General features: G+C 37.0%; 1 protein-coding gene across 1 annotated transcript in view; it reads left to right on the forward strand.

Annotated features, from left to right (window-relative positions):
- PDE10A (phosphodiesterase 10A) overlaps positions 1 to 24,365 on the forward strand; it is a 580,174-nt gene that overhangs the window by 469,754 nt on the left and 86,055 nt on the right. Inside the window, 2 exon segments of the mRNA XM_060167479.1 lie at positions 18,914 to 19,034; positions 19,524 to 19,573. Coding sequence (XP_060023462.1) covers positions 18,914 to 19,034; positions 19,524 to 19,573 — 171 coding nt within the window.

The raw sequence follows: 24,365 nt of genomic DNA on the forward strand, positions 1-24,365 counted from the left end.
TAATGCTACAAAATTATAATTCTGTAATTACATATGAAAAAGAATCAACTATATATCCTGTTTACAGATAAAGATCTTAAAATGTGGATTCAGTGTTGAAAATAATCAGAATTGTATCTGATGCAACCTTATGTAAGAGATCACTCTTTATCATAAGATATAAACTGAAGCACTGTTATCAGGATCACATATATAGATCTATTCCTTTATTTTTGATTATCTGTAGAAAGGAATCTTTAAAATGACAAGGACCGTTGTTGGAGACTGGGCCGAATTTCTTCTGTCCCTAGCAGCCTAACAGACTCTTAAGGGTTCTGTAAGTCTCAGGGTTTTCCTGGGTACATGCACTATTAACTTCACATTTACAGGATTCACACCTGGAAAGTTCCCAAGACTGAGTGCTTCGAGGTATACCAGGGGACAGAGGGATCAGCCTGGAATTTTACAGCTACTGAGAGCAGCAGAAATGGCTGAAAAGCCATGTTTGAGGATAAAAGAATATTCTCACAAGTGGACCTGGGCCGTCTTAAGATACTGGGGTGTCGATATTGGCAAAGCTACTATCTCAGATCTCTGAGATAGTACCAGGTGTCTATAAAACCAGGACAGTAGGAAAAAAACCTACAACTTACTCATCAATATTCTTGTTTTAGAATAACTTTAGTTTATAGGAAAACCCTGACCTCAATTTAACCTTTATAGCCTTCAGAAGATTTTAGACATTGTTGTTTTTGAGAGAAGTGGGAAAAGAGATGCCCAAAAAGGCGGTTTCAACCAACCCCGTGTTTTCCTTACACCCTGTTCTGCTCACGGCAAAGACCAGAGCTGCCCTTCTGATACCTTGCTTATTTCAATATATTAACTCTATCCACCTGTTTGGTGGAACTCGCCCTTCGCCTCCAGGGTCCCCCAGTTTAAAGATTGTGTACCATACTGTCTGTCATAACTGATTTTGTTACTGCAGCTCACTCTTTCAATTATAAGCCAGGCTCTATTTGGGGAGAACAGCTATATAGACAAGGAGTAGACTTTTTAATTGAATGCATTTCTATATATTTTAGTTATGCAAAATACCGCCACAAGACATCTTGGATTCAGATTGCCACCTACTTCTTACTATGCCAGTGCCTTCTTCCGGGTGAAGAGAGAAGAGATGCAGACAATACCACACACTATCTTTAAGCCCATTAGAAATGATGATAAACTATACATAGTCATTTTTTCTTTGCTATTATTTTATAAAATTCTTTTACTTTATACCAAATTTGGAGAAAATGCAATTGCAGGTGAGAAATGATAATTATATGAACAGATAACCTAGAATAGTATCAGTTGCCAGGATCTTTAAAAGTTGGTTTTTTTTTTTTTTTTTTTTTTTTCTGAATATACCCCAGATCTTGGTCAGTTCTGATACATAGAATTTGCATTATAAAATAGTATACCAATGTTTTAAGTTAAAATTAAGATTTAGAAATACTAGTGCAAACTTTTGGTAACTGGTGACTGGCCACAGGGCACATCCATTGTCAAAAGCATGCTCTTGAGTGACGCAGATTCTTACCCCTCCAGGCAGTTCCGGTTATTGTGACATACTTTCTCACTTAGCGCCAAACAACCTCTCTTTAACTGCCATCGACTAGTATTGTTTTGACTTTTGTAGCAGCTCCAAAAAGGCTATACCCCCTACTCCATACAGAGCTCTTTAATTGGAGGGATTGTGTTCTGTCTTTCCCAGTGAGACACACTCACTTAAAATAATTTTTTTTCCCATGGGCCTCCTTAGGGTCTGGGTTGACATTCTCTGGACAAAGTATGCATTATTAATATATTTTTTAGAAGGTGGAGGCAATGCCATGACATTATAGACCAATTGTGGCTTGACCCTGATAAGACGAGGTAGGCCAGGTAGCCCTCGGACACTATGTATCTGTAATAGGGTTTAGGGAGAATTAGCTTTTCCAAGAAACTATAGGACATTTCTGGTTATTGATCCAGAAATGGAAGATGTTTTTTCCATGAAGTCAAGTCAGATCTATAAGTCTGAAGCCCTTTCTCCGTCCCCTCTTTCTTCCTCTCTTTCTCCTTCCATCCCTCCCTCTCTCCGTGTCTTCCTCCTTACCTGCCATTCCATAGACAAATATTTCTTGGGCATTTATATGCCAGGCACTGTTCTAGGTTTTAGGGATACAGTGCAAAACAGTATTCCAGTTATCATAGTATGGAAGGTGGTGGTGGAGACAGTTGCAAGTTTTTTTTTTTAATTTTTATATATCAGGCAGTGATAAATATTATGATAAGTACATAGAAGAATAAAGCAGAATGAGCTGATAGAGAGTGATGGTGGATTAGGAGTGGTCTTAACTGTAGAGACAAAGCCAGGACAGAGGATGTGGTGCTAGGGGTGTGAGTGTGCAGCCAGGGATGGCTTACCAGGGTAATTGAGGAAATATTATGGGAGGTGAAGGAGGGAACCATGCTGAGAACTGCGGGAAGAGCACTCCAGGCAGATGGCACAGCAAGTGAAAGGGCCCAGAGGCAGGAAGGTTCACGTTACAGAAGGAGGCCATCTGGGCCAGAACTGAATGAGTGCAGGAAAGAGCCCTGGTCAGAGAGGTTGAGGCAGGAGGGGGTCTAGAGGGATGTGGTGGCTGTCATATCTGTGTCATTTGTTTTCATCTAGTCAGCGAAGTTAATCTTTTATTTGACTATTATTGTTGTTGTTGTTGTTAAGTGGTTCCAGCTTCTGACAGGAAAAGAGAGAGAAAACAAGATAAGAAGAGTGTTTGGGTCCTGAGTGCTAGAATATGAGAAGCTTAGCCAGGTCTAGAATTCGTGGGGACTGTCTTTGTCGCTCAAAATGCTGTAGATATGTTTCATTATATTCTAATTTTTATATAGCAGTTTTAGCCTTATGAAATATGTCCTGAGGAAAAACACTGATTCAAGGCTACTTGGTCAAAGGACACAAATATTTTATGACAATTAATATACATTGTTAAGTTGGTTTATCAAATTATTGTTCCAATTTAAGGTTTCATTTTAACCCAATTTGATTAGCAATTATATCTCTTCTTGTGTAAATGGCATGCCATTATTTTAATATTTTTTAAAGCAAATAAACATATTGCCATATGTTAACTATGTTTCTTTTTGTGTGAATTGCATCTCTATGTCTTTTGCGTGTGATACATTCAAAAGAACTTCTCTGGTATAGTGTAAATCACACTTAGATTTGAATTTCTACTTTGCCACTCTTCATCTGGGTGACCTTTTAAAAAAATAACTTTTAAAAGGCTCAAATGTAAAATGGGGACAAAATCTACCAAACCTAAGGTGTGCAATAGGATGAAAATTTATATTCTTATATTCATTTCTAGAACACCAAAAATAAACTTTTTAAAAGCAGAGGGAATTAATGAAAAGAAATTAATGGCCCACAATTTAAAATACAGGCTTGATTAATAATGAAAAAGGTATTTTCTTAAATAGATCAATAAAATAGGCTGTGTTTGGCAGTCTATTCAAGAAATAAGAAAATAACAAATATTAAGGAATGCGAAAGGAAAGATAACTATAGTACAGGCAACAGGGCGATTATTACTAATTTAATAAGGAATAGTAGATACTAATGCATTTGAAAAATTAGATGTAATGGGAAATTTTAAGGAAATTATAAATTATTAAAATTGATTGAAAAAGAGTTAAGAAACCTAAATATATTGTTAACCAACCAAAAAAAACTGAAAAGTTATTAAAAGACCCCCTAAAATGGCGCGATACCCAAAAGCTTTTACTGGATAATTCCACCAAACATAAAAAAGGAGAAAATTCCTACATAATATAAAGTATGTATTTCCAAAGCTAAGAAAATAACTTATCTCACTCAAGACCGAATTTTATTCCTAAAACAAAAATTAGAGCATTATACAAAATAGAAAAAGTATTGACCAGTTTTACTAGCGCAAACGTAAGTGCAGAAATCTTAATAAATTCGGCAGGACTTTCATTGCCAAGGGTGGTGGCAGGTAGAGGCTAGTGCGGTCATCCTGGTGAGAGATGAAGATGGCTTGTCCCCGGCTGATGAGGATGGAGGTGGGGAGAAGTGTTTGGATTTGGTAGACTGAATTCTACGTATATTTGGAAAGTAGAGTGAACAAGAACTGCCGATTAATCAGACGTCTGGTATAAAAAGAGACAAAAAAGAGCAATGATCGCATCGAGGTTTTGCCTGAACAGATGGAAGTGTGAGTTGCTATTACTTAGATGCGAGTGTTTGCCAGAGGGGCAGGTCAAGGTGTGTGTGGAGGAGGGGGAAACAGAGGCCACTACTGGGTGCTTAGTCTTAGATGTGCTAAGTCTGAGATACTAGTACATTTCTAAATAGAGATGTTAAGTAGTTGGCTGGATATTTAAGTCTGGAGTATAGGGAAATGATCTGGATTAGAGATAGAACTCTGAGAAGTCTTAGTAACATGGGCGAGTTGAGAATCATCAGCATGTAGGGTGGTATGTGGAGTGGTGAGGCTAGATGAGATCACCTAGGAAGTGCCTGTGGTTTGAGAAGAGGATAAAAACCAAAGGCCAGCCCCGGCACAGAACATTTAGAAGCCTGAGATGGGAGGAGGACCTACAGAGACTGAAAAGAGGTGTCCAAGGGGCAAGAGGAGGACCAGGGCTGTGTGCATCCTGGCAAGGAGGAGAAATTATGTCAAGACAGAGAGAATGATCACCGGTGTGTTAAATGCTGCCTGTATTTCAAGGGTAATGAAGCCTGAGAGTTGACAACTGGATTTGGCAAAGTGGAGTCATTGGTGACTTAAGTAAGAGCTGTTTCACTGGAGATATTAGGTTGAGTTTGAGAGAGAGAGAGAGAGAGAGAGAAAGAGAGAGAGAGAGAGAGAGAAAGAGGGAGAGGGAGAAGGAGAGGGAGGGAGAGGGAGAGGAAGAAGAGAAATTGTAGGCAGCAAATACAGACAATTGTTTTACAGAGTCTTGCCTTAAAAGAGAGAAGAGAAATAGGGTGGTAGCTAAATAGGGAGCTGAGATATTTTTCTTGAGATATAATTGACACATAATCTTTCGTTAGTTTCAGGTATACAACATAATGATTCAATATATGTGCATAGTGTGAAATTATCCTCACAATGGGTCTAGTTAACATCCACCACCACACATAGTTACAAATGTCTTTTTCCTTGCGGTGAGAACTGTTAAGATTTACTCCCTTTAGCAAGTTTCAAATATCCAATACAGTCTTATTAATTACAGTCACGATGCTGTGCATTATATCCCCAGAACTTACTTATTTTATAACTGAATGTTTGTATCTTTTGACCACTTTCCACTCTCCACCCCCGAGATATTTTCTTTTTAAAATGTTGGTTTGTCTTTTTAAAAATGGGATAAAAAAAAATGGGATAAATGACAACAGAAATATACTAACGGAAATAATACAGTCGAGAGAGAAAGCGTGATGATCTGGGACAGGGGGCAGGTTGGCTGCCGCACAGCCCTTGAGTGCTCAAGGGGCCTCACCCACCTTCGGCAGCCTCCCCAGTACACAACAAGTCTTTTCCTTCGCAACTAATTCCCATTTACTCACTTTCAATTTCTTTTTATACTATATCAGTCTTAAAAAGAATTTTTAATTGGTTATCAGAAAACAAATATAACCAAAGAAACAAAATAGGGGACGAAACAGAAGAGGAGAAATAAAAATTGGAATAGTCAGTACTTTTCTATGAATAAGCAGGCTGTTAACTTCCAGTTATGTGAAACTGAACCAAAGTAGGTTGCTTCACTTGTGTAAAGTTGACCTTAAAAATAAAAGACAGTTATTTTACCAGCAAGATATGTTTTTTTCAGGAGTAGCAGAGAATTGCAATTTGGGATAAGAATGTTATAGCAAAGACTGTAAGCAAGTCCAGACAAAGAAGAGGAATGGTCTTTTACAGAGGAAAAGGGGAAGTTTGGAGGGGCTCTTAATAAGCAAGGAGTCCACTGGAGGAAACTGGGAGTTCAGAGTGTAGTGTCTTTTCATTGGCTGAGTTGTGACAGTCTCTTGTTGGCTGGGCTGTGCCTGGGCGGGGTGAAGATTTTCTTTTCTTCTACTGGGTAGTTAGGTAGTAAGCAGCCTTCTCCCAGTTGGAGATGCAAGGTAGTCTCTTCCTGTTTGGGGTCTGCATGAGAGTTCCCCCTTCTGCCCTTAACTGATTCCAATTTAAATAAGGTTTCCTTTATTTATTTTTACATGTCTTAGGGAAGGATACCAATCAATTATTCTTAAGGGCAAAGTTTTTATTGTCATTACTAAATTTCATAAAAGTACAAATCTGTTTATATAATCTTACATCCATCTTTAGTAAGTTTCAGAGACATACTATTAAAATGTGGTTCGCTGTTCAGTAAGTGAAGGTGATATACAAACAGCGAGAGTAGGTAGACACATGGCAGAATTATCTGGAGTAATGTTTCATGTTACCTGTACCCCGCCTCCAGCTGATAATCACGGGGCTCATGTGCTGTGGCCCAAGGACAGAAGTTAGAATGTGTGGAGAAGCAGACAGAAAGCATGTCTTCTAAAATCTCCCTGTATATAATTTACTTTAATCAGGATTTGGCTAAGAGGTGGGGTTTGGACAGTTGAATATGATACTTAGAAACAAGGCCCTAGAGGACAGGCAGGTCACCGTCCCATTGATTATCAGCATATCTGTAGGACGGAGAAGCCAGAGCTGGCAGAGATGTAGCATTCCTATCAGGGAAAGTGAAATTCTGGCATTTTGGATTTTAAATATCAAAGAGCGCAACAAGTATTTCTCACCCTGATGGAAAATCACCCACTTTCCTGAGGAATACTGGCTGGAAGCCTGCAAGCAGGGTCTGTGTTTTCCATATCACACAGGTCAAAATAGCTTCAGGCACTCCAACTTGAGTTTTGTGGAAACCCAAAAGAAAAGCATGGCATTGTTTGTTTTAGCTAAATTTCATTTCACAGGCTTTGCCGCTAGTTATTAACTATAGCCATAGAAACCCGTGTGGAGTATCAGTTCTAAGCACCTCGGTTTCCTGAGAGAACTAGTTGCAAAATATTTCCCTATGTAACTGAATGCAGCCATCTGCTCTACGAAAATATTTCATTCTATTTACATACTGGAAAACGGTGGTCAAAGATAGTGATTTTTGTTTGCTTGTACTAAGGATGAAACCCATAATCTTAACAATAAATTAAACATACCAATCATCTGTCTATTAAAGTTTGTTCCTGATCAGTGATAATAAAATGATATGAGTGATGTATAGAAGAATACAGATCCTATTAATCATGACGGTGGTGATTAAAAACAATATCAAACCATTATGATAATTCTTTTAAAAAATGGGAACTGAACACATTCTTCTTTCACAAGATTTTAAATTATTACCTGTTTTTTAAGACCCTTCTTGGCAACCACAACTTTATTTTAGAATATAGATGCTGAAAAGTGTTAACAATGGAGAAACAGTATTAAGCTGTTTGATCTTAGTAGAGTTTGGTCTTGGCCACAGAACCAAAGGCTAATTAAAGGCCATTGTTTTGTGCACATTTCCTTATTGAATGAAAAACGAAAATAGTAATGATCCAGCCAAAGAGTAGTTGTGCATAAAATCCAGTTTCTCCTAGATCACAGTTTATTACATTAAAGGTGGCAACAAAGTCATAAATATGTTTCATTTTTGCCGTAGATGTTATCACAAGCTGATATTTTCTTGTTTATCACTTTCTCCTCACTGGAATTTAAATTCCTTGAGCGTGAGAGCCTTATCTGATACTTACAATAGTGCTTGACACGTTGGTGAATAAATATTTGTTTAAAAGGACTTATTGACTTACTGACATTCAGAAGTATACCTACTAGGTAAAGCCCTTAGATACATCTTTTGTTTCTCTAACCTTCTCTTTATTCATCTTCTCCTGATAACTTAATTTGTTTTCTATTAGCGGTCTTAAGTGATTTGAATCTATTTTACTTGAGTTATTTGAAACTATTTTATCTTGAGTGATTTGAAACTGTTTTATCTCCTGGAGTCATTCTTCCTAAATTAAACTTTTATTATGAAAAGCCCTTTCATCTCATGGACCTTTTTGCCCTAAATTAAATTAGTTAATAATAGTCCTTTGAAAACTTAAGTGTTCTTTAGGAATATTAGTTTTTATTATTTCTGTCCCTGTGTTGAGCTGATGATGTGTTTTCAAAAGAATGCCTCCCTCATTTATAGACTCTCAGCCTGCTTGCTTTCGCCGCTTTTAACGTGAATTTACTGTCTTTCGTAAGTGTAAGCTGTGATCATTCTGTCCTCATGTCCTGCTCGTTGCTCTCCTGCCTGTTTTCTCCATCCTTTGCAGCTTTTCGTAAGACGCTTCCTCTGAACTAGCGCCACGTGTAGCCTTCCCTCTGCACTCAGTTATGTGGCAGGACAAGCGAGGCAGCTTCCTCTTAGTGTTAGGATGGGCTCAGGATGAATATCTACTAATCCCTTGCTTGCTGTCGAGGACTTTTAAAATAAGCATTTGCAAAAGGGTCAGTAGCACCCTCTTTCCTAGCCCTGTTCTCTTTTTCTCCCACGATGCCCTTGAGGCCACAGGTTTTCTTAACTGTTCATTGCGATTGCTCATCCTTAGAGTAGTTAGAATTCTTCTGCCTATGGTGTTTGTGTGAAGTAAATGACCTATATTTATAACTTATTTTCCTCTAAAATACTCAAATCATTTTGATAACTTGATCTTTAATATATAACATTGAAAAATGTTTGCCACTTTCTTGTCAAGTTAAACATGCATTTACTTTTTGACCTAGGAATATCCCTGTCATGTATTTGCCTAGTATAATTTTGTTTCTATTTTTTTCTGAGAATTAAGTGTTACTTTTTAAAAATTTTATTTTTTATTGAAGTATAGTTGCTATGCAATATTATATAAGTTACAGGTATACAGTTTAGTGATTAACAATTTTTAAAGGTGATACTTCATTTATAGTTATTATAAAATATTGGCTATATTCTCCATGTTGTACAACATATTCTTGTAGCTTATTTTATATGTAATATAATAGCTTGTACCTCTTAATCCTCTACCCCTGTATTGCCCTTCCCCACTTCCCTCTCCCCACTGGTGACCATTAATTTGTACTCTATATCTGTGAGTCTGCTTCTTTTTCATTTTATTCACTAGTTGTATCTTTTATATTCCACATATGATATCATACAGTATTTGTCTTTCTATTTCTTATTTCACTTAACATAATGCTCTCCAAGTCCATCCATGTTGCTGCAAATGGGAAAATTCACTTCTTTTTTACCGCTGAGTAGTACTCCATTGTATATATATAACACATCTTCTTTATCCATTCATCTGTTGATGGACATTTAGGTTGCTTCGATATCTTGGCAATTGTAAATATTGCTGCTATGAACATTGGGGTACATGTATCTTTTTGAATTAGTGTTTTTGGTTTTTTTTGGATGTATACCCAGGAATGGAATTGCTGAGTCATAAGGTAGGTTTCTTTTTAGTTTTTTGAGAAACCTCCATACTGTTTTCCACAGTGGCTGCACCAATTTACATTCCCACCAGCAGTGCACAAGAGTTCGCTTTTCAACAACATTTGTTATTTGTGATTTTTGATGATAGCCATTCTGATAAGTGTGAGGTAATATCTCACCGTGGTTTTGATTTGCATTTTCCTGATGATTAGTGATGTTGAGCATCTTTTCATGTGCCTCTTGGCCATCTGCATTTCCTCTTTAGAAAAGTGTCTGTTCACTTCTTCTGCCCAATTTTTAATCAGTTGTTTTTTTTCATGTTGAGTTGTATGAGCTGTTTATGTATGTTGGATGTTAACCCCTTATCAGTCATATCATTTGAAAATATCTTCTCCCATTCAGTAAGTTGTCTTTTTGTTTTGTCAATGATATCCTTTGCTGTGCAAAGGCTTTCAAGTTTAATTAGGTCCCATTTATTTATTTTTGCCTTTGTTTCCTTTGCTCTAAGAGATACAAAAAATATTGCTGTGATTTATGTCAGAGTGTTCTGCCTATGTTTTCCTCTAGGTGTTTTCTGGTATCTGGTCTTACATTTAGGTCTTTAATCCATTTTGAGTTTATTTTTGTGTATAGTGTTAGAGAATGTTCTGATTTCATCCTTTTACATGTAGCTGTCCAGTTTTCCTAACACCACTTACTGAAGAGACTATCTTTGCTCCATTGTATATTCTTGCCTCCTTTGTCATAGATTAATTACCCATATAAGTGTGGGTTCATTTCTGGGCTCTCTATTCTGTTTCATTGATCTTTGTGTCTGTTTTTGTGCCGGTATCATACTGTTTTGATTACTGTGGCTTTGTAGTGTAGTCTGAAGTGGGGAAACATTACTCCTCCAGCCCTGTTCTTTTTCTCAAGATTGTCTTGTCTATTCGAGGTCTTTTGTGTTTCCATACAAATTTTTAAACTATTTGTTCTAGTTCTGTGAAAAATGCCATTGGTATTTTGATAGGGATTGCACTGAATCTGTAGATTGCCTTGGGACGTATGTCATTTTAACATTATTGATTCTTCCAATCCAAGAACACTGTTTATCTTTCCAAATGTCTGTGTCTTCTTAAATTTCTTTCATCAGTGTCTTATAGTTTTCCAAGTACAGGTCTTTTGCCTTCTTAGATAGGTTTATTCCTAGGTATTTTATTCTTTTTGATGTGGTGGTAAATGAGATTGTTTCCTTAATTTCTCTTTCTGATAGTTCGTTGTTAGTGTATAGAAATGCAACAGATTTCTGTATGTTAATTTTGTATCCTGCAACTTTACCAAATTCATCGATGAGCTCTAGTACTTTTCTGATGGTGTCTTTAGGGTTTTCTACGTATAGTATCATGTCATCTGCAAACAGTGACAGTTTTACTTTTTCCTTTTCAATTTGTATTCCTTTTATTTCTTTTTCTTCTCTGACTGCTGTGGTTAGGACTTCCAAAAGCATGTTGAATAAAAGTGGCGAGAGTGGACATCCTTGTCTTGTTCCTGATCTTAGAGGAAATGCTTTCAGCTTTTCATCATTGAGTATGATGTTAGCTGTTGGTTTGTTACATGTGGACTTTATTCTAATATAATTGAAAACCTGTGTTCACAAAATGACTTCTGCAAGAATGTTCATAACAGCTTTATTCCCAACATTCCAAAGCTGGAAACAAAAACATCCCAGATATCCAACAATAGTAGAACAGATAAACAATTTGTGGTATATTTATACCACAGATGCTACCAGAAATAGAAAGGAACAAGCTACCAGAACACACACCAACATGGATGAATATCAATAATACTATGTTGAACAAATAAAACAAGATTCAAAATAGTTCATGTTATGTGATTCCATTTCCATAAAATTCTTAAAACAGGCACCACTCTAGTGGGAAGATGGTTACTTAAGAAGGACCATGGGAGGGACTTTATAGAAAGATGAAATGTTCTATACCTTTATTATTATTGCTGAGATGTTTATTATTTATTTTAAAAATTACATTTATTTTAAAAATTATTTTCCTTTTCTTTTTTTGACAAATAATAATAGTATATGTCTAAAGTATACAGGGTGATGATTTGATATATGTTGTAACATGATTACCACAATAAAGTTAATTAATACAGTCATCACTCACATAATTACTTTTTTCTTTTTTTGTGTGTGGTGAGAATGCTGAAGATCTACTCTTAGCATATTTCAGGTATGCAATACAGTATTCAGGTCTTACATTTAAGTCTTTATTTCTAGTTGATTTTTGTGTATGGCATATGATAAGGGTCCAATTTCATTCTCTTGTAGATGAATATCCAGTTTTCCCATCAACATTTATTGAAGTGACTATCCTTTCAATGCTGTGTATTCTTGTTGCCCTTGTTAAAGAGTAGTTGACCTTATATGCATGGGTTTATTTCTGGGCTCTCTATTCTGTTCCACTTCGTAAGTGTCTGTTTTTATGACAGTACCATACTGTTTTGATTACTATAGCTTTATAATATAGTTTGAAACCAGGACGTGTGATGCTTCCACCTTTTTTCTTCTTTCTCAAGATTGCTTTTGCTATTCAGGGCCTCTTATGGTTCCATACAATCTTAGGATTGTTTATTCTATTTCTAGGAAAAATGCCACTGGAATTTTGATAAGGATTGCTTGAATCTGTAGATCACTTTGGATACCACTATTTTAACAATATTAATTCTTCAAATTCACGAGTATGGGGGTATCTTTTCATTTATTTGTGCTTTCTTGTATTTCATTCATCAGTGTTTTATAATTTTTAGCATACACATCTTTTACCACCTTGGTTAAATTTATTCTTAAGTATTTTATTCTTTTTCATGCTATTGTAAATGAGATTGTTATTTTAATTGCTTTTTCAGATAGTCTGTGAAAAGAAATGCAACTAATTCCTGTATGGTGATTTTGTGTGTCTTAATTAGTGTATATGTTACAAGAATGTATCTGTTTGTCAAAACTTAATGAATTGTACATTTCATTTTTGTATATTTTAGTATTTCTTACATTTACCTAAAAATCTAAAACATATTGACAACTAGTTAGTAGGTTTGCTATTTTCAGTGACATGGCTTAACAATTCCGAAACTACTTCCATATGTTCTAGGCTTGAGAAAATATGTAAATATGTTATAGTCATTGCCAGTAAGATATTTCATTGTTGGGTAAGGAATTACAGATATAGAAATGGGGACTATTAGAATGTGTACACTGTGGTGTTTGGTTGAAATTGAAAGTATCAGTAAGAACTCATAGTTTTTAATCTTTTACTCTACATGTATTTATAAATAAATAAGTAAAGAATTACATATTTGTATATATGTATATATATATTTATGTAAGGCCCTCTCATATATATATTATATTTGTGTTGATAAGAAGCCTAGAAGCAATGACAGCAGTGGACACATATAGCTCCAGCTCTTAGATTTTAAATGTCATTTGCCACTAAAAGGATCTAGGACTTCTTTTAAGAGACAGAAGTGGCTGGTTCAAGCGCTAGCAAAATATTTGATGAGAAAGTAAGAAAGTCTTGAAAGCATCATGAAAATTTGTCAAAAGGGCACAGGAGATATCTTAAAGGGCTTCCCATTGGTCAAATCTGGGACAATTTGAGCATTAAAATGCATGTATAACAGTATTAATTAATCTTAATTACACATGTTGAATAAAATAAGCATCTGTGAGTCCAGTCTCATGTAAATGAATGAATGAGGGAAAACAGAAAGCTCTTCTTCCCAGTAGAATGCCAAATAGCAAATGTAGGATGGTTGATAGTATTCTAGCTTCATCACCTCATTGTATTGTTGCCAAAAACACAGAACCTGAATCTAATCTTGAGAAAATACCAGACAAATCAAAATTGGCCCATATTCTTCAAAAACATCAAGTACAAGAAAGGCTTGAACACAGAAAGGCTGTGGAATTGTTCCACATTAAAGTATACCAAAAAGACACGACAGCTAGATGCCATATATGATCTGGAGTTCAAACCTGGACCACTGAGCGGGGGATAATTATAAAGACATTATTGGGACAAGGTATGAAATTTGAATGTGAATTTTTTAAATTTTAATTTAATTAATTAATTTTTTATACACCAGTTTCTTATTAGTCATGTATTTTATACATATTAGTGTATACACGTCAATCCAAATCTCCCAGTTCATCCCACCCCCCACCCCCAATTTCCCCCCTTGGTGTCCACATGTTTGTTCTCTATGAATGTGAATTTTTAATTAGCTAATATTGTTGTAGCAATGTTAATTTTTCTGATTATGATAACTGCATTGTAACTATGTCTCTCACATTCAGTGTACAAATTCAGTGTATTCTCTTAATATTCTTTTTCTTAGGAAGTATATACTGAAGGTTTGGGTAAAAGGAGCATACCAACTTGTTCTCAAATATTCAGAAAATAATATTTATTACTGTTATGTGTATATATGTGTGTGTGTATAGATAGATAGAAAAGACGGAGCAAGAGAGAGGAAGAAGAAGGAGAAGGAGAAAAAGAAGGAGGAGAAGGAGAAGGAAGGAGGGAGGAAGGAAGGAAGGGAAAGAATTTACCAAGAGGATAAAGCAAATATGACAAAATGTAAATAATTGTTGGTATGCAGGAGTTTCATGTACTAGTCTTGTAGTTTTCTGTAGGTTTGAAATTACATCAAAACAAAAAGTTATTTTTTTAAAAAAAAGGTAAATTTAAAAAAGAAACAGGAAAAATCTAAAGAATGATGATGAGAAGATATTATTCAAACATTGAGCTTCATACTGGAAACTAAGAGCTCATTTTGCATGCTTTTAAGTATTTATCCAACTTAACACCCATGTCACTCTGTTTCCTAGTGTGTTTGTTACAGTGCTTCGAGATATGTCAGTAACCCCTCACGGAGTCATGGGCTCTTGGGGCCAGCAGGCATCACAGACTTCATCTTGTTCTCTCTCCCATTCCGTTCTTGAATTGCCTCTAAACTCTTGTGGTGGTCTTCCAATCTGTGTTTAAACGCCTAATTCACTTTAGCAAGTCTGAGGACATTTACTCTTCTGGTGAGACCAGGTCTCAGCTTTCTTTCTGAACCAAGAGTTAATACTTCTCCATTCATTACCACTGTGTCTCATAAAATACTATTTCCCTCTGGGTGAAAGAGTGGCCGTTCCCCTGCTTCCCAAACTGTGTTCCAAATGCCGTTAGGCACCACAACAAACCCACAGGGATGATTTAGGACATGCTAATGGGATTTAGGACATCCCATTGTTTCATGGGAAACAATACCGTCTGTCAGAGCTTGCTGGAGCTCACAGTTTCAGTAGTAACCTGACATAGTTCCCAGTTTTAATGTTAGGTCACTACAGTCCTGTCAATGAAGTCATATCTCTGCAAATCCATTGTTTTAGTGGTTGCTCTAATGAAAAGCAAGTACTGCATGAAAACCAGCGTGGAGCAGAAAATGAGGTTGGCCATGTCCAGTTCGATTCTAAGGTTTATACCGCCCAACTCATCGTACCTTAGAGTTCTAACTCAGCTTGATTGAGGAATGTCTCAGTGATACTCAGTATATACTTTACATGGGTTCTTTTAATAAAGGCAGTGGTGAAAGGACTTTGTGACGTTAAAAATGCTGTGCAAACACAAGTTCTTAACAACTTCATTAATATACTATCGTAATTTTCTATTAGTCAAGACATAGAATTGAAAGTTTATTCAACTGAATGGAATTGATCCCTTAGTAAACTTTCTTCATCATGTTGTTTCCGTAAGAGAAGTGCGTTTTTGGATGTTCATCTCCACTTGTTGCGTCTTCCTTCCCTCTCGTGTTAGGGCTCATGACCAGCAAGATGGCCATAAGGCTAAGAACCAAATAATAATTATTCCTGTTATTCACATTTATATATAATTTAAAATTTTCAATATATTATGGTTTGAATGATCCACTAACTATGGAGGTACGTCTTTAATATTTTAGAGGTAATATTACATTTGTATAGTTTAGTAATCATAATTAAACATTTTTCTCTTATGAGATTTATGCAATTGTCATTGCTTATCAAAGCAAACAGGGTGTACTGACCCATCTGTTAGGTTCAAGATTAGAATTTGAAGTTTAATATAAACAACAACAAAATCGAGGTCATAGATCATCACAGAAGGTTACTGTTGAAAGGTATTTTAAAGACAATATATTTCAATCTTCTTGTTACACAAAAGAAAAAAATGAAGCCCAGAGACTTGAAAGGAAATCTCATGATAAACTGTCCATAACCCCAAATGTCTTCTTGTTCTCACTTGTGTGTGACAACCCATTTCCTGTCCAAAAGAGATGGAGAACAGCTGGTCATTAATGTCAGCGCTGCATTCTGGTCATTTTAAAGGGCCTATTCTCAGAATTACATTGTCAGAGAAAAGGGTCAGTCTGTATATCATTTTTATAGGGACTCCTCTATTGAGTGACTAAACACCCACCTTAAAACTAGCTAAAGTATCCCTTCCCCACCAAAAAGAGGGTATATTCGAAGAATGGATTGATTCATGAAAAAGAAATGCCTAGGGATAGAATTTTAGGCTTGATGGCTTTTGCATGGCTGGGTCTAGGGGTTCAAAGTCTGTCATTATGACTCAGTCTCTATCTCTTGGCTTCAGTCTCAGATAAGCTCTTTCCCGGGACTTTGGGGTGGGGGGGTTATAGAATGAGTGGTTCTGATGAGCAGTAAGGAAGAAAGGGTATATTAGAGTAGAATATTTTCTCTGGAGTTCTTCAAAACTTGCAATAGCTCAAATAGGATCTTTTTACAGATGATAAGAAACAACAAAAGCTTTTGCGACCCCACACAATGCCGTCACGTTTTGTAGGCATCGGAATTTCAAGTGTTCTTGATTCTTATGCACCTTTTCACTATCACTCTGCTAATTTCCCCTTCGCCCAGTGCACAGTTACCCAGCTTAAAGACAGCAGACCTCTTTGGGGAATGTAGGAAGAAGCACTGTAAAGTTGGGGCTGTGAATCAAAATCCTTCCTCAAGGGGACCTGGTCTCCCCTGGCTTTATTCAAGAAGTTCTGTGAAGTGGCTCAAGTCTGGAATTCATGGAGGTACCTGACTTCCTGCCATGGTAACTAAGTCCGATTTTTGTTCGCTTAACCCAGAACTTCTCTCTCCAGACAAATGGAAAAATAGTAGGTCGCCCTGTCTATTTCAGTTCCAGGAACACTGATCGAGTGCTTGATCCAATGTCGAAGAGCTCTGCTGGCCAGGTCATTCTGATAGCAGCTTCCGTTTTGTCCGTTTTGCTAACAGTACCTTATCTCTGGAGATGATGTGCTGCCTCTTGTCCCCTCGACGCCAAGATCCCATCTTCTCAGTGAAGCAGGGGACCCTGTGGGAGGGCGGTGGTGCCCCTAGTCATCCGAGGCCCACACCGCAGAGCTCTTCACACAGGCCAGGCGGGTGTGGCCTCGGGATGCATTTTTCATGGCCTTGATGAAGGGAGTGCCCAAGGGATGTAGCTAGGGGATGGGTAAACGGATCGTACAGGACAAATCCACTCTAGCATTCCAGTGTTGCCAAGGTTGGAATATATACCAGGGAAGTTCTGGTTTTCAGCTTCATTTAATGTCAGCCATTTTGGGGAATAGGGTTTAGCCAAGCAAGCACTGGCGCACTGAAGCCAGTACTTGTGCTTTTTGCACCCATATACATTTGCCTTCCACCATCGTCTTTATTCTAGCGTGTTCCAGCACCTGCGAATAGCACCAGCCTATGCCATTCTCCTTTGTTTCCGAGGTTTCTATACCTCAGCTAAATCTAATCCATTCCCTTCGGTGTGTATTCATCTCTTGACAAGTCATCCTTGATACTTGATTTTCTGGGTAATAGGTCAGAAGCCAAGAGAGGTGGTGGATGATGGGCAGACTTCAGCCCTTACGGGTTCTAAGTTTCATTGGAGTCTGTCCCCATATCTCATGTCACTGAACCTTCCCTTCCCTGACCATCCTATTTAAAAGGTAGCCCTCTCCCTCCAAAGGCATTTACTGTCAGCCGTCCCAGCTCTCCTTTCTGCACCGTGACCACTGCCTTCCTTCACACCGTGTAGATTACTTATTCTCTTCCAACGGGAATGTAAGTTCCTTGAGGACTGGAACTTTATTTTGTTCATGCTCTAGCATCTTTTGTTTCTAGAAGTGTTCCTACGTATAGTAGGTTGTCAGGATTGGCTGCGCATGTCTGTGGAATGATTGACTGACTGGTTCAGCCATTCTTTATTCATTTCACAGGTGTTTACTGAGTACAGCGCTCAACAGTAACAGGAAGCAATAGGCCTGCTGAGAGGGAGAGAGAGAGAGAGAGGGCGAGAGAGACAGAGACAGAGACAGAGAGAGAGAGACAGAGAGAGACAGAGAGAGAGACAAAGAGAGAGAGAGAGAGGAAGAGAAAGAGAGAGAGAGAGAAAGAGAGAGAGAGAGAGAGAGAGAAAGGGGGGGGGAGAGAGAGAGACAGAGAGAGACAGAGAGAGGTGGCTTGAGACGGATTCCAAGGCAGAAAATAACCACATCTTGCAGTGCGAAGGCCACGCTGGGAGGAGGCTGTTGTTCTAAGTACAGTGGGAAAAACCCCAAGAGTGTTTTGAGCCACAGAATTTTATTTTATTTTAAAGTTCGCCATGGTTGATGTTAGAAGAGGCTTAGGAAGGCAAGCTGTGTAGCAGGGAAGCTCCCTAGAAGACTGTTTTCAGCCCTTTGAAGAAGACACAGTGCTGGTTATAGCAGTTTCGCTTCCACCTTCTTCCCAGACCTTTGTCCACCTGCTGTTGTTCCTGCACCGCGGTGCAGCCTAGGGCCACGGGCTTGCAGCGGGGCTGCTGCTACTACGGCGGCGGCTCCTGAGCTCGTTCTAGTGACAGAATTGAGGTCAGACTAGAGTGGTCGCCACGTGGACCCAAGTGAGTGGAGAGTAATAAACTTTGTTTCACCCGGTGCGATGCACGGGGGGGCTTTTCTAGCATATTAGGATGTTTCATTCAGTTAGCAAACTTTCGAACTGTTTTTACTGATCTAGTTGCCTGATACATCATATATCAATATAAAACTTCAGAAACAAAATTGTAATTTGTAACATTCGATGTTTTAGCATAAATAAGCATGCATGGAGTCTATAGATAATTCTGAGTAAGTTGTAGCAATTTTAATTTTCAATCTGTGTTTATAGTAGATCATAATATTTACATCATGCTCTATAAAAGCATAATGAATAGCTATTACATAACATAAAGCCATATATATTAATAGTATTTTTTTACAAACTAAGGAATTTTTATTTTATTATATTTAATTATGTCTTTTCTTTTATTCATAGTATCAAGATACAAATATGCAGGGAGTTGTATACGAACTAAACAGCTATATAGAACAACGGTTGGATACAGGAGGAGACAACCAACTACTCCTCTATGAATTGAGTAGCATCATTAAAATTGGTAAGAAACGTTTTATATTCCTCCTAGTAGAAAAATTAAACCGAAGATAAAGTTAAATTATGTTCTCTTCACTGATGATATGTAAGCATATGTACATCATTCTATCTGGTTGATGCCTATATTATTGGTTATCCAGTATTATGAATATCCCTTTGTCTAGTTTTAAATACTTTAAAAATTAAATGTAAGTCTCAAATTTAAAAAATATTTTCTAATAGTTCTGATATGCACATTTTGACAGATGTATTATTACATAGTACATTGCTGTATGCATTTGAGGGTGTCACATCTTAAAAATTGCAATAGCTAATATTCTAATTATGTGATTCAGTAAAGCCATAAATTATTTTGTTCAGTTTACTGCATGACCGTTAATTTTGCTAACAAATCCATTCAAAAGACTCATATTTGAGGTCTCACCTTAGAGAATTCACGCATGTTATATTCTTCCATTGAGATTAGTTTCTTCCTTTTTTATTACTTTGGCAGCCACGAAAGCTGATGGATTTGCACTGTATTTCCTTGGAGAGTGTAATAATGTAAGTATCTAAATTTAGATATAGGTGCTCTAGATAAGAGAATGTTATAAGCTTCTTTAAAAAGATAAACTATTATGTTACAAACAACTTAATAGATGTATCATAATTAAGTACCTTAAAGCTCATTTTGTATTTTGTTTCGATATGTGGTTATTACCAGTTGGGAATATTGCCAATATGGTGACATTTAGGCATAAAATCATATAATTTAATTGTTTTGGTTTTGGTTTGTGGCATCCTATTTTCTGAATGGCATTTCTAGACTTACTGTTTGGTATAGAAGGTCTTTCCTCACTGTGGGCTGGGATGTCAGGGACAGTCTATGCCTTTTTCACACACAATCTGCAGTAGAAGAAAATGAGAGCAGAAGTTTTATGTGACTATTTTAGATAGTTTTTAAGATGACTCTCAAAGTGCAGGGATGGAGTTGCTAGGTATAGATTCCTGAGCTGTGGCGGCCATGGCTCAGACTGTTTGGTGGCATGGGGCTGCCCAGGGGTGCCTGGTCCAGCCTTTGGTGCGCCAGGCAGACCCTGTGTTTCTGGTTTGACTCACTGCAAGCACAGTCCACTGTCAAGTGCAGCTTGCATAGGCACTTTCAAAAGTATTTCGAGGCATTCCATTACTGGCATCTGAGTTTTATTATGGTATTAACACATATGTAACATTTTAGAAAAATGCTCTGAACCAATAACACCTATATTCATAGCCGAAATATATAAGACTCTGTTACAAGGTTATTTTGCAAACTTTTACTGTGTATTTCTTGTGCGTTTGGTATTGTTATTTGAGATTTGGGATGTATTTTTGCAATGTGATATTTGTTTTTGTGAGTAATCAAAACTCACAAAATATATAGTATAATATTATATAATATTTATATTATATAAAATGTTAGTAGGAATAGAGACACAGTAGTCTGAGATTTTTAATAGTATTCATGTGCAAAGCACAGCAGTAGTTGCACAAAAAGTATTTATTGGCTGAACGACTTAGTTCATAACTGATCCTCTCCATTTGCACGGCCCTCGTTTCCCCTTGCGTTGTGATAATCTATGTTACAAGATTAAAAGCTCTTTAGGACAAGGACCTTTCCTTATTCACTTCTGTATTCACCTAGCATCTCTCCTAGTGCCTTTCGCATAAACAGTCAACAAGAGGGTTTAGTAAATTGAATTATTCACAATTACTCCCACTTGTAAATACTTTATGTTTTACATACCGGTAGTATTTTAGAATGGCTAAGCTACTGAAATAGCAAACAGATCTCTTTCCTCTTCATTCCAAAAATTGTTTCTAAAATTTGAGATTTTTACTTAAAAATCAAAACTTCCTTTCAGAAAATTATTATATAATTTGCCATAATTTTTATGATATCTGGTATGTTTATTATCATGTAACTGCGATAGTCCGCATCTCATTCCTCCTTCCCCGACATCTCCAGACAAACCCACAGGGGTTGGCCATGGCAGCCGTGTTTGTTTCATGTGACCCCTGACCTTCAGTCACAGCTCTTTGTGGCCCAAACGGGGACCAGTCAGATTCTCTACTGAAACCTGGATCGTGGACTCAGCATTCTAGCTGTTTACCTGAAAAGAAATGATATGAACCCTAGGCCGAGGCTGCCACGGTGGGTCGGCCCTTTTCTGCTCCACTTGAAGGAGAATGGGGAGAATGGGGAGACCTTGTTTGCAGAGGTCGAAGAGCGGCGGGCGCCTCGAGGCCTGGGTCTGCAGTGTGGGCATCTCCAACGGTGCTTGACTCTTGGAGCCTGGATTTAGACTCCCAAACCCCATGCTGTTAATCACTTGGCTATACTTTTCACTTCATTGTTTGCATACTTCTGCGTGATTATGATTTAGAAAACACTTCTGTATCAATGTATCAATGTATTGATCAATCAATTGATACATTGTATCAATCAATGTATCAATCAAACACTTCTGTCAATCACCTAAGGCAGTATCAATTCAGGACAATTTTAATCAAATGATCTAGTTGAGATTTTTTTTCAGACTACTGAGTGGTACAGATGCAAGCCTCAAATCCACATGATGTGCAGTTATTATTTTTCAGAGGAGATTTTTATTTTCCCTCCAGCAATAAATCCAAGATAATCTGGTTTCCTTGTAATCCCCTTGCAGCTGTAAGTATATTCACCCTTCAAACTAAGATGAGCCCATAGCCCTTTGCTGGTCCTGGCCCCATCCATGCAGCTGAAAATCCACATGAAACTTTACAGTCGGCCCTCAGTATCCACGGGTCCACATCTGCAGACTCAAATCAGCCGCAGATGGGTAGTACTACCACGACATTTACTGAAATAAATTAACGGATCCACACAGTTCAAACCCATGTTGTTCAAGCGTCAACTCTATATCTAGGCTTTCGTTGATGCTCTCAAGAAAAAGACAGTTTGGGATTTGCTTACCTCACAGGGTTCCTTTATCTGCTTCCTTTTAGATTTCTGTGGATTCCTGCATTCTTCTCAGCCCAGCAATGCATTATAAAATATTTGTGAAATATACTTTATCCAGCTTTTAAATAATTTTAAAATTGTTTTTTTCAGGAATGTCAAATTATCTAATCTGCCATATTGCTTGCAACAGATGTTGACATACTTCTAAAATGTAAGCTAACCATATTAAATAAAATAAAACATTTTTTTTAACAATGAGCAGATACATGTATATTTTCTTATATTTCTTCCTTTGTACGTGAAAGGTAGCATATTATAGATATTTATCAATGTTTTTAAAAATTGTCTCTCGATTTTGAATCATAGTTAGAAAGTGTTTCTTAATAACTCACTTTCAAAACAAAATATATATACTTTAGTGACAAAATTATAATAATGCAACCCAAATGGACTGAGATAAAATTTTTAGTCTATATGAATAAATACCAAGGATTAAGACAGACATGGCAGGGACTATAACATTCTTATACTTATAAAAGTATTAATTTCTTTTTTCATAAATGAGAATCAGTAGAAAAAATTTAATTTCTGAAATTGATGCATTGAGAAATATAATTTAAATAATATTTAAATACATCAAAAGTTATACTAGGAGAATTTAAAAGCCACATTCATATTACCAGAGAGGAAAAATTTAAAGAAAACATAGAAAGTTTAGGAGATGATAGAAAACAACCTAAGTGGTATTAAAGCACTAAAAATAAAGCATAAAATATGATTATCACAATCATTTTGAAGATAATTTAAAAGGTAGTAAAACAATAGAGTGAAAATGACAAATTATGAGAGGATACTTATATTAATAAATGTGAAAATCTAGATAAAATGGACAGTTTTTGAGGAAAATATAAATTGCTCCATTTAATGCAAACGATGATAGAAAACTAATAGACCAGTAAATGGAAGAAATTGAAAGCAGTGTTGAAATAATGTGTTTTAAAAAGCTGGTAGGACATTTATTGAACACTGTTTCTTGAGCCCCAGCCTTGGTCAGGCAGTCGCTAGCCGTGGGGCACATTGATGAACCAGAATCGTTTCCTGTACTTCTGTACTCACTCCACTGGGGACAGCCCTTCAGGAGAGACAATTCCTGTGCTGTCTACACTGTCTCAGAGCTTGGGAAGAGAAGGCAAGTTTCCCAGTTAGCAGCTTAGTTTTCCAAAGAATTTTGATTCTGGAGTTGGATTGTGTGAGTTCCAATTCACCACTTTGGGACTTTGACAAGAGTCTTAAACTTTCTAAGTCTGAATTTAACCTCCATTGGTTAAATGTTACATCATGCATGTTATTTAACAGACCATTTCAGACACCTGCCATATACCCAAAACTGTGCCAAATTGCTGAGCATACAAAGATAAATAAAAAATCATTCCTGTCCTCAAAGAAGGTACAACCAGTAGGAGAAATCAAGAAATCCACAGTTAATCACAGCACAGGACCTTACGTGCGAACAGAGAGGAACCAAGGTGTTGATGGGGCTGCCAGGGGTGCTGGGGTTGGTGACCCTGAAAAGAGCTTAGACGATGAGCCCTCTGGTGGAGCAGGGCTTAGGAGGCCTCTTCCTTAATAGACAAGAAGGGACAGTAAAGGAAGAAGCAATTTGTGAGAAATCTGGAGCTGGGAAAGGAAGCCTTTTGTGTTCTGACCAATACCAGTGTCTGACACATAACATATACAAGATGCTCTTGAAATGTTTGTTGGGCAAAACTGATTTTTCCATGATTAAGATTTTGCTTAATTCACTTTTTAATGTTTCTACAGGTTTTCTCTTTCACACCTAGTCACATACTCCACTTACTATGTAACATTTTTTATAATGTCATTACTATAGTTTTTCTTGTGTTACCCGTAATTAGTGGTTTGTGAAAGCTGGAAACCTAGTGATCTCTAATTATACGTCAAACTTTATAATTCATAAAGTAAGTTCATAGATAGCGTTTGTGTATTAGCTTAGAAACCAGTTTACAGCCAGTAGTTTAGAGTAACTGTGTGGCTTTGTTCAATGCACAATGACTTTAGTAGGCTTATTTCTAAGAATTATGCTAACGAAGTTAGGCATGTGGTTCAAGGTCCAGTGTACATGGGGTTCCTGGCTCACGCCCTCTGCCCGGATCTACATTCATCTACTCTCCAGTGCCATCTAGTGTCTATAAGAAAAATAACTTAATGGTAAGCCTAAATAATGTTTTTTCTTCTTAAAAAGTGGTTCCAAAATTTAACTGGTTGTGAGTTGAAGCCTTAACATGCAAGTGAAGTTTCACGAATCAATTGATCTTTGAATCGTTCATGGAAAGAAAGATGAGAGCGACTGTT

The sequence above is a fragment of the Lagenorhynchus albirostris genome, chromosome 12 (genome assembly GCF_949774975.1).
Source record: "Lagenorhynchus albirostris chromosome 12, mLagAlb1.1, whole genome shotgun sequence".
In the NCBI taxonomy this organism is placed as follows: domain Eukaryota; kingdom Metazoa; phylum Chordata; class Mammalia; order Artiodactyla; family Delphinidae; genus Lagenorhynchus; species Lagenorhynchus albirostris.